General features: G+C 50.3%; 1 protein-coding gene across 1 annotated transcript; it reads right to left on the reverse strand.

Moving 5' to 3' along the window:
* Positions 1 to 1,821: 1,821 nt before the first annotated feature.
* c30h1orf50 (chromosome 30 C1orf50 homolog) lies at positions 1,822 to 11,643 on the reverse strand. Its single transcript, XM_078425260.1, has 5 exons — positions 11,506 to 11,643; positions 8,975 to 9,090; positions 7,436 to 7,522; positions 3,280 to 3,411; positions 1,822 to 2,173 (listed from the first exon to the last, which is right to left on the reverse strand). The coding sequence occupies exons 1-5, from the start codon at positions 11,546 to 11,548 to the stop codon at positions 1,955 to 1,957; spliced, it is 597 nt and encodes a 198-aa protein (XP_078281386.1). The 5' UTR covers positions 11,549 to 11,643; the 3' UTR covers positions 1,822 to 1,954.
* Between the last annotated feature and the right edge of the window lie 2,471 nt (positions 11,644 to 14,114).

Below are 14,114 nucleotides of genomic sequence, written 5' to 3' on the forward strand. Positions count from 1 at the left end.
CGGGGAGGATGGGAGACGGAGAGGAGTGGTGGTGGGGGGGGGGGGGGGTTGTGTGGGGAGGGGTGTTTGTGGGGATGGGTGTAGGTCTGTGTATGGGGGTTTGTATGTGGAGGTCTGTACCAGGAGGGGTGGGTGCTGTACAGGTGGGTGATGTAACTTGACGTTTCAAGCATCCATTGCCAGCTCCAATCACACGCAGAGTTGCTGCAGAATGACCTGTCTACAGATCTGCTCTTTTTCTGCATCAACCACAACGTTGGGAAAACCACCAGCGGTGCAGTGGACACCCCCAGACCACTCTACATTGCCACTTTGCTGGTAAATTGGAGGCAGATTCTGTGCCAATGCCAACCAAGACCAGCCCAAACACTGCCACCCTTCAGACAGTCTCCACAACTCTTAGGTCCCTGTTACCTCACTTTCAATAATGACAAAAAAATATGAGGTCTCTTTTTCATTGCCAGTTTTTAACTCAAGTGTTATTTCTGTTGTCACAGGATTTCTGTAATGCAAAGTGTGTGTGAAACCTGCCCAGTGTGGCCATGGTACACAACAGGAATAGGGCTGGGTTCTGCGTTAAAAGAAAATGGGAGAGCATTGCTCTAAAATACGCCTGCCGTATAAGGGTCAAGTTCTTTGCAGAATTTAAGCTGTAGAGAAGTTCCTTCTGTAGAAATATTACATTCCTATCAAGATTGAGATAAAATTAAGTTTTGTTCATCAAAGATGTTAAAAGCTGTGAAGTGGACACTGGTGAATAGTGTTACAATAGACAATAGGTGCAGGAGTAGGCCATTCAGCCCTTCGAGTCAGCACCGCCATTCAATGTGATCATGGCTGATCATCCACAATCAGTTACCCATTCCTCCCCTTACCCCTGGACTCATTAAGAGCTCTATCCAACTCTTGAAAGCCTCCAGAGAATTGGCCTCCATTGTCTTCTGAGGCAGAAAATTCCACAGATTTTCAACTGTTTCTGAGTGAAAATGTTTTTCCTCATCTCTGTTCTGAATGGCCTACCCCTTATTCTTAAACTGTGGCCCCTGGTTCTGGACTCCCCCAACATTGGGAACATGTTTCCTGCCTCTAGCGTGTCCAATCCCTAAATAATCTTTTATGTTTCAATAAGATCCCCTCTCATCCTTTTAAATTCCAGTGTATACAAGCCCAGTCGCTCCAGTCTTTCAGCATACGACAGTCCCGCCATTCCGGGAATTAACCTAGTGAACCTACGCTGCACTCCCTCAATAGCAAGTTGGTAACGATGGAACAAACTTGAATGGCCTGATACTGTTCCAATGAGCAAATACAGACGACACATTGCAGAACACTAAAGTACATTTCCAATTGTCTTTAGGTGCAGACGCGTTAAATAATTGCAGCTGCTATCCGGTGGGTGGGGGGGAGCTGCTTTACGTCCTCGTGGTCCACCCTGGGTAGTTCGACAGAACTGGCAATATTTGCAGCAAAGCATCAACTACGGTACTCTGAAGCACCAATTGCCACTTTTGATTGTAGTTGACATACAAAAGAGAGAGAATCCTGGGTGTAAGCAATTCACAAGTCCCGTCACATTAGGATATTAGATTCACCACTAAGTCTGACATCTTCAGACTTTTTCATCTAATTATTTGAATCCTATCCAAACAGCTGAGATTCTTTGCTGATTCCAAATTTGAGTGCTGTAATGCTTATTTTTGGCCTGATGATTGCTGTCAACGGTAACCGAATGATGCTGCAGCCTTTTCTGTCATGTGGCCATTTAAATTAGTGATTACAGTGAAATTAATGGGATGATATTTGACCATGACACACCCTGGCTATACTTTAATGTAAATGAAAAATAGAACCAAGAAATGCAAGGGTACATGAAAGCAACAAGATTTTAAATGGCTCTATGAACACAGCAGGCACAGTATTTCTTCACCATTTATCATCAGGACTGCTTGAATATTCAAAACTGTTCTTGGTGGGATGTAGTAGGTAGTATCACTGGATCAGTCCCCAGAGCTTCAGCTTCATGGTCTGGCTGTGTCTGGTGCTGGCTCAGCAACTTGTCAATTAGACCCATTTCTGCATCTCGTCTGTTGATTTCTTTATAGGGTGTCCATGACATGTCGTGTTGCAACTTGTAGGCACCGAGGAACTCGTGTGGGCAGCTCGGCCCCCACTCCTGTGGGAAATAACCAATAGTCACACTTTAAAAAGAATGTCCATCAAAGAACCCCCGTGCCCCGGAACATCCTAAAGTGCCTCCTGGACTATGAGATACTTCTGGTCTCATTACCATGCAGCCACTGAGATACCTCTGGTATCATTACCATGTGGACTATGAGATACTTCTGGTCTCATTACCATGTGGACTATGAGATACCTCTGGTATCATTACCAAGGGAAACACACAGCCAATTTGCATGCAGCAAGTTCCCAGAAACTGCAATGAGATATGAAATAATCAGTTGTGGCAATGTTGGCCTAGATGTAAATGTTGTCCAGAACAAAGGGGAGTAGAACTGCTGCTTCATGCCATACCACGGGATGTTTAACACCATGCAGAAACCACGGACAGGGCAGCGGTTTGACAACTGAAGGACATGCCTCCAACATTCATCCACTCCCCATGCCCAGCTCTGAAGTGACGGGCAAAATTATTGCTCTTGGCTCTGAAATGGATCTAATGCAGAGGCCAGAGTGCTGGCCAGTCCACAACCAGAACTAGTCCACAGCCATAACTAGTCCACAGCCATAACTAGTCCACAGCCATAACTAGTCCACGGCCATAACTAGTCTATGGCCATAACTAGTCCACGACCATAACTAGTCTACAGCCATAACTAGTCCACAACCAGAACTAGTCCACAGCCATAACTAGTCCACAACCAGAACTAGTCCACAGCCATAACTAGTCCATGACCATAACTAGTCCAAAGCCATAACTAGTCCACGACCAGAACCTTCACGGTTTTTATGCCTCTGTTACCACCAAACACCCCACAGTGGAATGTGTAGGAAGGAACTGCAGGTGCTGGTTTACATTGCAGGTTGACACAAAATGCTGGAGTAACACAGCGGGACAGGCAGCATCTCTGAACAGAAGGAATGGGTGACGTTTCGGGTCGAGACCCTTCTTCAGACCGAAGGTTTCAGGTTATCTAGAGATGCTGCCTGTCCCGCTGAGTTACTCCTGAATTTTGTGTCAACCTTCACACCACAGTGGAGCTGTAATTAATCAGAACTGCCTTTCATTCTCTAGGGATATTTAAAAATCCAAACCCTGACCTTTGGAGAAAGGATGGAGAAATATCGCTGACCAGAATCACGTCTGTACATGAAGTAGATGGTCCCAGGTTTCTTCACAACGTTACAGGCAACATGGTGCAGGTCAACATCTCTCTTCGCCTCCTCCAGAATCTGAGTAAAAACATGCAGGGCTCACGGGGAGAGGGTACAGAGTGCATGAGGAGAGGGTAGAGGGTGCATGAGGAGAGGGTAGAGGGTGCATGAGAAAGGGTACAGGGTGCATGAGGAGAGGGTACAGGGTGCATGAGGAGAGGGTAGAGGGTGCATGAGGAGAGGGTACAGAGTGCATGAGGAGAGGGTAGAGGGTGCATGAGGAGAGGGTACAGGGTGCATGAGGAGAGGGTAGAGGGTGCATGAGGAGAGGGTACAGAGTGCATGAGGAGAGGGTAGAGGGTGCATGAGGAGAGGGTACAGGGTGCATGAGGAGAGGGTACAGAGTGCATGAGGAGAGGGTAGAGGGTGCATGAGAAGAGGGTACAGAGTGCATGAGGAGAGGGTAGAGGGTGCATGAGGAGAGGGTACAGGGTGCATGAGGAGAGGGTACAGAGTGCATGAGGAGAGGGTAGAGGGTGCATGAGGAGAGGGTAGAGGGTGCATGAGGAGAGGGTACAGGGTGCATGAGGAGAGGGTACAGAGTGCATGAGGAGAGGGTACAGGGTGCATGAGGAGAAGGTAGAGGGTGCATGAGGAGAGGGTACAGAGTGCATGAGGAGAAGGTAGAGGGTGCATGAGGAGAGGGTACATGAGAGGGTACAGGGTGCATGAGGAGAGGGAACAGGGTGCATGAGGAGAGGGTAGAGGGTGCATGAGGAGAGGGTAGAGGGTGCATGAGGAGAGGGTACATGAGAGGGTACAGAGTGCATGAGGAGAGGGTAGAGGGTGCATGAGGAGAGGGTACAGGGTGCATGAGGAGAGGGTACAGAGTGCATGAGGAGAGGGTACAGGGTGCATGAGGAGAAGGTAGAGGGTGCATGAGGAGAGGGTACAGAGTGCATGAGGAGAAGGTAGAGGGTGCATGAGGAGAGGGTACATGAGAGGGTACAGGGTGCATGAGGAGAGGGAACAGGGTGCATGAGGAGAGGGTAGAGGGTGCATGAGGAGAGGGTAGAGGGTGCATGAGGAGAGGGTAGAGGGTGCATGAGGAGAGGGTACAGAGTGCATGAGGAGAAGGTAGAGGGTGCATGAGGAGAGGGTACATGAGAGGGTACAGAGTGCATGAGGAGAGGGTACAGGGTGCATGAGAGGGTACAGGGTGCATGAGGAGAGGGTACATGAGAGGGTACAGGGTGCATGAGGAGAAGGAACAGGGTGCATGAGGAGAGGGTACAGGGTGCATGAGGAGAGGGTACAGAGTGCATGAGGAGAGGGAAGAGGGTGCATGAGGAGAGGGTAGAGGGTGCATGAGGAGAGGGTACAGAGTGCATGAGGAGAGGGTACAGAGTGCATGAGGAGAGGGTACAGGGTGAATGAGAGGGTACAGGGTGCATGAGGAGAGGGTACAGGGTGTATGAGGAGAGGGTACAGGACTAGATTATAAAGTACAGGTATGAACATTGCGGCCAAGAGCCTGTTTTGTGCCTTGACTGTAGGAAAATAATGAAGTTGGGCTTGTAAAGGACAATTTATTTTCTACTTTAATATTAATTGAATAGAATTTTTATAAATATGACAAAATTGAGAAAAAATGCATGCAAATGTGGACTTTCAGGGTTCTAGTTTTTATCTGTATCCCCTTCGGCCTTGATGAATGCGGCAGTTTAACGAGTTGTTGTGAAACACATGCTGAACGCAGGCACACTGCACCTACACATCAACTTGTGATTTATTAGAGCTGCAAAATCACTCCTAATCCACTGAGCCAGGCGTTGAGCAAGTTATGTGAAGGATGCCTTAAACAGCATAGTTTTATATTCATTTCAACTTTGGATAGTTTTAGAGATACAATAAGGAAACAGGCCATCCGGCCCAATGAGTCCAAAGGCAATTTTACCCACAAATCCGCACATCTTTGGGATGTGGAAGGAAGCTTAAGCTCCTGATGGAAACTAATGCGGAGAACCTGCAAACTCCACACAGACAGTACCCGAGGTCAGGATTGAACTCTGGTCTCGGGGTCTGTAAGGCAGCAGGCGTGACACAATATAGATTGAAGACTGGCGGTTATTGGCTATCCATTGTCCATGAGGAGTGAGTAATCAGCCGTCCCTTCCTCTGGTGCAGTCCTTGTGTGATGATCCGACCAAATTGCTATGGAATGGTTTTTGATCCAGTGTAAATGCAGGAAGTTTATCCATTCTAAATTAGGATAGCCTCTAAACTGGAGGGGATATTAAGCTGGACATATTTCAGACAGTGTGGCCCTTTGTAATGAAAACTTGCAGGATTGGGAGATGGTGCCGGTGAATCTTTAGTGTGTCACTGGCTGGTGAACACTGCAGCACAGGTACTAGAGGGAGTAGACATTTAACTTCAGGGGAGGCTTGGGCCATTTGGCATTTTCACTTCAGATTTAGGAATTCATTAGGAGCCATTGGTTCTAACCTAGTGAAGAATAATCTCAGTACGCATTTGCTGTCATGTGATCAGGGCATGTTTGATCTGGGTCTTTGAGGCGGCCTCTGGGGACAACGGTACAACATTCATTTAGACATTTTTATGTATCCAGGGAGGAGATCAAATGCTCAATTAAAGAGGAAAACATGAAGTGCCGGAGTGCAGGCAGATGCTGCCTGACCCGCTGAGTTACTCCAGCACTCTGTGAAACGTCACCTATCCATGTTCTCCACAGATGCTGCCTGCCCTGCTGAGTTACTCCAGCACTTTGTGTTTTGCTCAAGATTCCAGTATCTGCAGTTCCTTGTGGCACAATCCGAGGTAGGTTTCCAACCTCGACATGGATGTAATAGGGATGAAGGGAATGAATTTCAGAGGCCAGTAACCTGGTGGTGTCCTCACTGGTGGAGAAGCAGCAGAAACAACAACAATGCCTCTGACAATACGGTGAGAAATCTGGAGCGCAGGAGACTGATCTGATGAGGGGGGAGATACGGCTAAATAGCAAGAATCTTTTCCCTAAGGTGCGGATATCTAAGACAAGAGGGACACATGTTTAAGGTGACAGGTTGGAGGTTTCAAAGGGATCTGATGGAGATTTCTTTCAAGCAGAGGGTAGTTGAATTCAGGACCCTGCTGCCTGAGACAGTGACGAGACCAGGCACGCTCACAATCCAGACCATCCTCTCACCATCCAGACACGAGGTGGTGGTGGGACCAGGCACACTCACGGCTGATGTGAACCATCCAGACAAGTACTTGAATCACCAAGGCGTGGAATGCCATGGGGGGGGGGAATTAGAGTCGATCGGTACAAATGATAGCGTGGACATGGTGGGCCAAAGAGTCGATGTTGTACGACTCCAAATATTATATACTTACAATATACAGAGAGGTTATGTCGGCTCACAAAGCAATCCATTCTCCACTAATTTTTCGATGTAACCTATTCTGTCCAACATTTCCATGAACTTCCACCCCTAGATTCTACCATGCATTAGGTGGCTTCTCTTTGTGATGATGGAGGAAACTGGAATACCCAGAGAAACCTTCATGGTGAGGCGGGAGTCCTACCTGCCACACCACTGGGCCACCTGCATCGCGACTCCTTGCCCCAACACATGCAGAGCTTACATTGAAATCAGGCGGGTTCAGTCTTTGAAATCCAAAATCATATTTAGCCCCAATGATCTAAATTCCACCCCTCAAAGTAAGCCAGATAAATTAGTACGGGTTAAAAATGATTAGTGCGATGTCAGGGGTTATGGGGAGAAGGCAGGAGAATGGAGTTGAGGGAATGATAGATCAACCATGATTGAATGGCGGAGTAGACATGATGGGCCGAATGGCCTAATTCTGCTCCTTTCACTTTTGAATAAACACCAGGAGAGAAACTAACCTATAAACATATTGAAGGTATCAATTTGCTACACGGAATGACCCTTGTGCACACAGCTCAGTCATGTTCCCTGGGCTTTGTGTTAGAGTGCAGGCATGGTAGCGCACTGGGAAACGTGTGGGTCTGGAGTGATGGGGACGGATGCAGGGGGGAGGTATTCAATTACTTTAAGGCTGCTTTTACCTGTCGAGCTTTGTCTTGGAGGTACTGTATTTGCTCGGCTATCACAGTCAGTTTATTAGTGACGTTGGCACGAACAAATTCATCTCCCTGGAATAAAAGTAGTTTCAAATTTAATGGAATGAAAATTACTTTAAGTCACAGGATTAATGCTGCCTGGCTGGTTGGCCACCGATCACCAATTACCGATCACCTATCACCGATCACCGACCACACTGATCCCATGTTGGTATTGCCCCACTTTGCCATCAGCTCACCCAGATTCTACCCCTCACCTGCACACAAGGGGTAATTAGGGGTAACTAACCCACCATACCACGCCATAGAATATAGAAACAGGCCCTTTGTCTGTGTCTGTGCCGAACATAATAGCAAGATACATTTCTGTCTTAACTTGATCCATACCCCAGCATTCCCTGTATATCCATGTGCCCACCTAAACCCTCCAAAACACCACTATTGTATCTGCCTCCAACACCCTAGCACCCACCACCCTGGCCTCCAACACCCTAGCACCCACCACCCTGGCCCCCAACACCCTGGCCCCCAACACCCTGGCCCCCACCACCCTGGCCTCCAACACCCTAGCACCCACCACCCTGGCCTCCAACACCCTAGCACCCACCACCCTGGCCCCCACCACCCTGGCCCCCACCACCCTGGCCCCCACCACCCTGGCCTCCACCACCCTGGCCTCCATCACCCTGGCCTCCATCACCCTGGCCCCCATCACCCTGGCACCCACCACACTGGCACCCACCACCCTGGCACCCACCACCCTGGCATCCACCACCCTGGCACCCACCACCCTGGCACTCACCACCCTGGCCTCCACCACCCTGGCACCCACCATCCTGGCCTCCATCACCCTGGCCTCCATCACCCTGGCACCCACCACCCTGGCACCCACCACCCTGGCACCCACCACCCTGGCACCCACCACCCTGGCACCCAACATCCTGAACACAAAAAGGAAGCTTCGCTCTATCTTTTCTCTGCATAATAGCTGATCTGCATGTTGTAATTGTAAATAAAAATAGTTTCACTTCTTTTTAAGAGGATGTTTCAGATCTGTATCTGCCCAGCCAGACAGATACATTCACCCAGGTCCAACGGAAACCCACTTTAAAATTCAAAAACAGAGGTGGTGTGTGTATTTTCATGCCCACTCAGTTGGTCAGTGTGTTGGTCTCTTTCAGGCAACTTGCAATTTCCTAGTTGGTGTCAGGCAGGTGTTGTTAACAAGGACTTCTCTTCCTGAGAACGTGCTTGGATTCCACACACTTACAACCAGCCTGAATAAACCAGCTGTGTGCTTCTCTGCACATCACACAACAACTGAACTCTGTGCTTCACTCCAGCCTGAACCTAGCAACCCTCCTTATGTCCCGCCACCAACTCCACAACACACTGACCAGCTGTCTGCACCTCCTCACCAATGCCAACCCATCTACTCACTCCACCAAACAGTATCTGTGTAAGTTGAGTCCAGGAGACTGGCCTGGATTGGAGGGGAGTTGTGGTTATCAGGGTCAATCCTACCTTCTGGATTTGTTCTGCCAGAGCTACAAGGTCGAGTGGGTCTCCAAGCCGATTGGTCTGGTGGGAGCTGACCAGTTGTAGGCCCGAGGGGTTGGAATTGCTTTCCACCAGCGCCACTGTAAACCAAATGAGGAGACAGGATGAGTCTTTGCCAACTCCACTGGACGAGCCATGTGGACCACCGACATCTACTGGCTGACGGCCCCATAGCAGAAGCGTCCACACCATGGGGCTGGAAACTGGAAGGGTCCTGAGCTAATTCTGCTACCACCACCATCTACTGTACGTGATGGCTCCCACTGATTGTCGCTGGAAGCTTGCTCCCTTTTCAGGATGGATGACAGTGATGGAACATTTCAAACGTGGATGATGAACACGAAAGAAGAAGACTAGCTGATGGTTTTAGAGTAGCAGATGGGTGTTTTGTTCGGCCATGGTCAAACTTGGCCGCTCTCCAAGCACTGACCCTCCGAGACGGGACATGTGCAGGCTTCACCATCATACTGCTGGTCACATTCTAACTTCAACACCCTCCAGTTCTGAAAACTAGCAGTCTTGTTTTGTACCATCCGGAGAGAATAACCAGACTGGACTCGTTATCTCTAGTTTGGAAGAATGAGACACATCAGATTGAAGAGCGTGTGTTCTCAGGCCCAATGGGATGGCGTTGGGATGATGGGTCAGCTGCCTGGTGTGTCCAGAACCACAGGCCCCAGCCTCAATCTGAGGGCTGGCCACTCGACCCCAGGTAAGAACTCATTGAATCGCTGGGGTTTTCTACCCCAGCAAGGACCATGAGGTCAGTCGAGCAAATGGTGCCCAGGTGAGTGACCCAACATTACATGGGCAGCTCAACGGCCTGAATGGCTTGCTCCTATTGTTATTTCTTACGTTCTAAGGCTTTGTTCAAAAATTGAAATGTTAGCCCTGTCCTCTGCCTCAATTTGGGAGTGATTGCACGGTGGCCTGTCTCAATATTAGTCTTTCCTGGTGTCTAAACAAGGGAAGGTTGTCCAGTGTAATGGCGGGCAGGGCAGGCGGTGGTAGATAGTCCGCACCACCAGTCCACAGGCGCTGGGCAGAGTGGGTCAATAGACAATAGGTGCAGGAGTAGGCCATTCAGCCCTTCGAGCCAGCACCGCCATTCAATGCGATCATGGCTGATCACTCTCAATCAGTACCCCGTTCCTGCCTTCTCCCCATACCCCCTCACTCCGCTATCCTTAAGAGCTCTATCCAGCTCTCTCTTGAAAGCATCCAACGAACTGGCCTCCACTGCCTTCTGAGGCAGAGAATTCCACACCTTCACCACTCTCTGACTGAAAAAGTTTTTCCTCATCTCCGTTCTAAATGGCCTACCCCTTATTCTTAAACTGTGGCCCCTTGTTCTGGACTCCCCCAACATTGGGAACATGTTTCCTGCCTCTAATGTGTCCAATCCCCTAATTATCTTATATGTTTCAATAAGATCCCCCCTCATCCTTCTAAATTCCAGTGTATACAAGCCCAATCGCTCCAGCCTTTCAACATACGACAGTCCCGCCATTCCGGGAATTAACCTAGTGAACCTACGCTGCACGCCCTCCATAGCAAGAATATCCTTCCTCAAATTTGGAGACCAAAACTGCACACAGTACTCCAGGTGCGGTCTCACCAGGGCCCGGTACAACTGTAGAAGGACCTCTTTGCTCCTATACTCAACTCCTCTTGTTATGAAGGCCAACATGCCATTGGCTTTCTTCACTGCCTGCTGTACCTGCATGCTTCCTTTCATTGACTGATGCACTAGGACACCCAGATCTCGTTGAACTCCCCCTCCTCCTAACTTGACACCATTCAGATAATAATCTGCCTTTCTATTCTTACTTCCAAAGTGAATAACCTCACACTTATCTACATTAAACTGCATCTGCCATGTATCCGCCCACTCACACAACCTGTCCAAGTCACCCTGCAGCCTTATTGCATCTTCCTCACAATGCACACTACCCCCCAGCTTAGTATCATCTGCAAATTTGCTAATGGTACTTTTAATCCCTTCGTCTAAGTCATTAATGTATATATATGCACCTTCCTGGAACGCTCTGATTTCACATTAATCTCCAGATTCGGGGACAGTTTCTTCCCGGCTGCTATCCCAGCACATCCAGGGAGTGGGCGAGGGCCTCGGACTATCTTTCATTGGACTTTATCCTGCACTAGATGTTTTTGCCTTGATCCTGTATCTGTACACTGTGGACACGACTGGATAGCCCGCAACAACAGGGGGAGGGGGGAGGAGGGGGGGGGGGGGGGGAGGAGGGGGAGATACGATGGCGTTTAAGAGGCTTTTAGATTTGCTGGTGGATCCGCAGGGAGTGAGGATCTGGATCATGTACCGGCCGATGGATCAGTTTAACCGTATCATGTTCAGCACGGACACTGTGGGCCGAAGGGCCTGTTGTCGTGCTGTACCGCTCTATGTTCTCTCTGACACAGAGACATCGAACAAGATGTTTACTGAACAACCCGGGGCTGCGGGGAATCCTCACCTTCAGCGGGCGGCGCGTCCTCGTCCCCATCGGTCCGACTCATGGTCCAGCCGCGACCCGGCCACTCGGCCCCTCACCCCACTCCCCTCGGACCCTCTCTCTCTGATCCCGACCCGCGGCTGCTCTCTCACTCTCTAATCTCCGCTCAGCCCCGCTCTCCCTAATCCCTCTCCCCGCGGCCCGTGAGAGCAGCGATAACGCCCCGCACTCACACTCACCCCCCCACTCACACTCACCCCCCCCACACACTCACCCCGCACTCACACTCACACTCACCCCCCCCACACACTCACCCCGCACTCACACTCACCCTCACACTCACCCCCCCCACTCACACCCCCCACTCACACTCACCCCCCACTCACACTCACCCCCCACTCACACTCACCCCCCCACTCACACTCACCCCCCCACTCACACTCACCCCACACACTCACACTCACCCCCCCCACTCACACTCACCCCACACACTCACCCCGCACACTCACACTCACCCCCCCACTCACACTCACCCCACACACTCACACTCACCCCCCACTCACACTCACCCCCCCACTCACACTCACCCCACACACTCACACTCACCCCCCCACTCACACCCACACACAGTGTCCCACGGCGGCCCTGTCCTGTCCTGTCTCCCCGCTGCCCGTTGGGCCCGGACCCCCCCCCCCCCCCCCCGGCCTCTGTAACCGACCCGTTCCCGGGCGGCGCCGATGTCACAAATAATGTCCCCGCCGTGTGGAGCGTCACAGTGAGGGGAGCGTCCCACCGTCTTCCCCCTCCCCACCCCCCCGTCATACCCCACACACACATGCCCCACACACACATGCCCCACACACACATGCCCCACACACACATGCCCCACACACACATGCCCCACACACATGCCCCACACACACATGCCCCACACACACATGCCCCACACACACATGCCCCACACACACATACCCCACACACACATGCCCCACACACACATGCCCCACACACATGCCCCACACACATGCCCCACACACACATGCCCCACACACACATGCCCCACACACACATGCCCCACACACACATGCCCCACACACATGCCCCACACACATGCCCCACACATACATGCCCCACACACATGCCCCACACACATGCCCCACACACACATGCCCCACACACACATGCCCCACACACACATGCCCCACACACACATGCCCCACACGCATGTCCCGCTGTTCCACACACATGTCCCACACACATGTCCCCGTGTAACCTGTACATTGCAGCCCAGGTTCCAGGAACCGCGCAGCAAAGATACAAACCTCTTGTTGGAGCCATTTTGCTCCCCGCTCGGTTCATCCTGTTTACCAGGTGTGGTAGTTGGATCATCACTGGAGAGAGGAACCTCTAGCAGGGCTTTCTCTCCCTGACATCTGTTTTCTCGTTATGCTTTTGCACTAAAGTCTTGTTTATTGCAGTCTTTTTATTTTCACAATGTTGTATAATTTATGTATAATTTCTGTCTGTGGGCTTGTCCATGTGTCTGTGTGCTTGTCTGTGTGTCTGTGTGCCTGTCCATGTGTCTGTGTGCTTGTCTCTGTCTGCTTGTCCATGTGTCTGTGTGCTTGTCTGTGTGTCTGTGTGCCTGTCCATGTGTCTGTGTGCTTGTCTGTGTGTCTGTGTGCCTGTCCATGTGTCTGTGTGCTTGTCTCTGTCTGCTTGTCCATGTGTCTGTGTGCCTGTCCATGTGTCTCTGTGTCTGTGTGCTTGTCTCTGTCTGTCTGCTTGTCCATGTGTCTGTGTGGCTGTGTGCTTGTCCATGTGTCTGTGTGTCTGTGCTTGTCTGTGTCTGTCTGCTTGTCCATGTGTCTCTGTGTCTGTGTGCTTGTCTGTGTCTGTGTGCCTGTCCATGTGTCAAGAGTGGTGCTAACGGTGACATTCAGCCCATCAAACCATTTAATCTCTCAGCAGAGTCATTGAATCATTGACAGGTACAGCATGGAAATAGGCCCTTTGGCCCACTGAGTCCATGCCGACCATCAATCACCTGTTCACACTATCCCACGTTCTCATCCACTCTCAACACACTCGGGGAATTATACAGAAGTCAATTAACCTGCAAATTTGCACATCACTGGGATGTGGGAGAAAATTAGTTGTGTAAATGAGCAAACAGTGCAAAATGTAATGTTCCAGCTACAGAGAAAGTGCAGATTTTAAAAAGTGCAAGGGCCACAATGTGGTAGATTGGAAGATCAGGAAAATATCATGAGAGACCCATCCAAGATCTGATAACAGCAGGGACAAAGCTGTTTGTGAATCTATTTGTAAGTGATTAGCCATGATTTGTGAGAATGATCAGCCATGATCACATTTAATGGCGGTGCTAGCTCGAAGGGCCGAATGGCCTCCTCCTGCACCTATTGTCTATTGCTTACAAACTTCTGTGTCTTCTGCCCGATGGGGGGGGGGAGGAGAAAGAGGAGGGTATGACTGATCTGGGATCAAGCGCCTTCTTTCCCGAGGCAGCATGAAGTGTACAGTAACTAGAAAAGTAAATGCAGAAAGTCGGCCTGTGATTCCCCCTTGGTGAAATAGGCAGGTGTCATTCACACAGCACAGGTGAGATA

This window comes from Rhinoraja longicauda, chromosome 30 (assembly GCF_053455715.1).
Source record: "Rhinoraja longicauda isolate Sanriku21f chromosome 30, sRhiLon1.1, whole genome shotgun sequence".
NCBI lineage: Eukaryota > Metazoa > Chordata > Chondrichthyes > Rajiformes > Arhynchobatidae > Rhinoraja > Rhinoraja longicauda.

Excerpts from the sequence above, each read along its gene's own strand:
- c30h1orf50 (XM_078425260.1), bottom strand. The coding sequence starts at position 11,548 with ATGAGTCGGACCGATGGGGACGAGGACGCGCCGCCCGCTGAAG. Across the intron at positions 7,523-8,974 it reads TGGCAGAACAAATCCAGAAG|GGAGATGAATTTGTTCGTGC; the intron begins GTAGGATTGACC and ends CTTTTATTCCAG. Across the intron at positions 3,412-7,435 it reads TCCAAGACAAAGCTCGACAG|ATTCTGGAGGAGGCGAAGAG; the intron begins GTAAAAGCAGCC and ends GTTTTTACTCAG.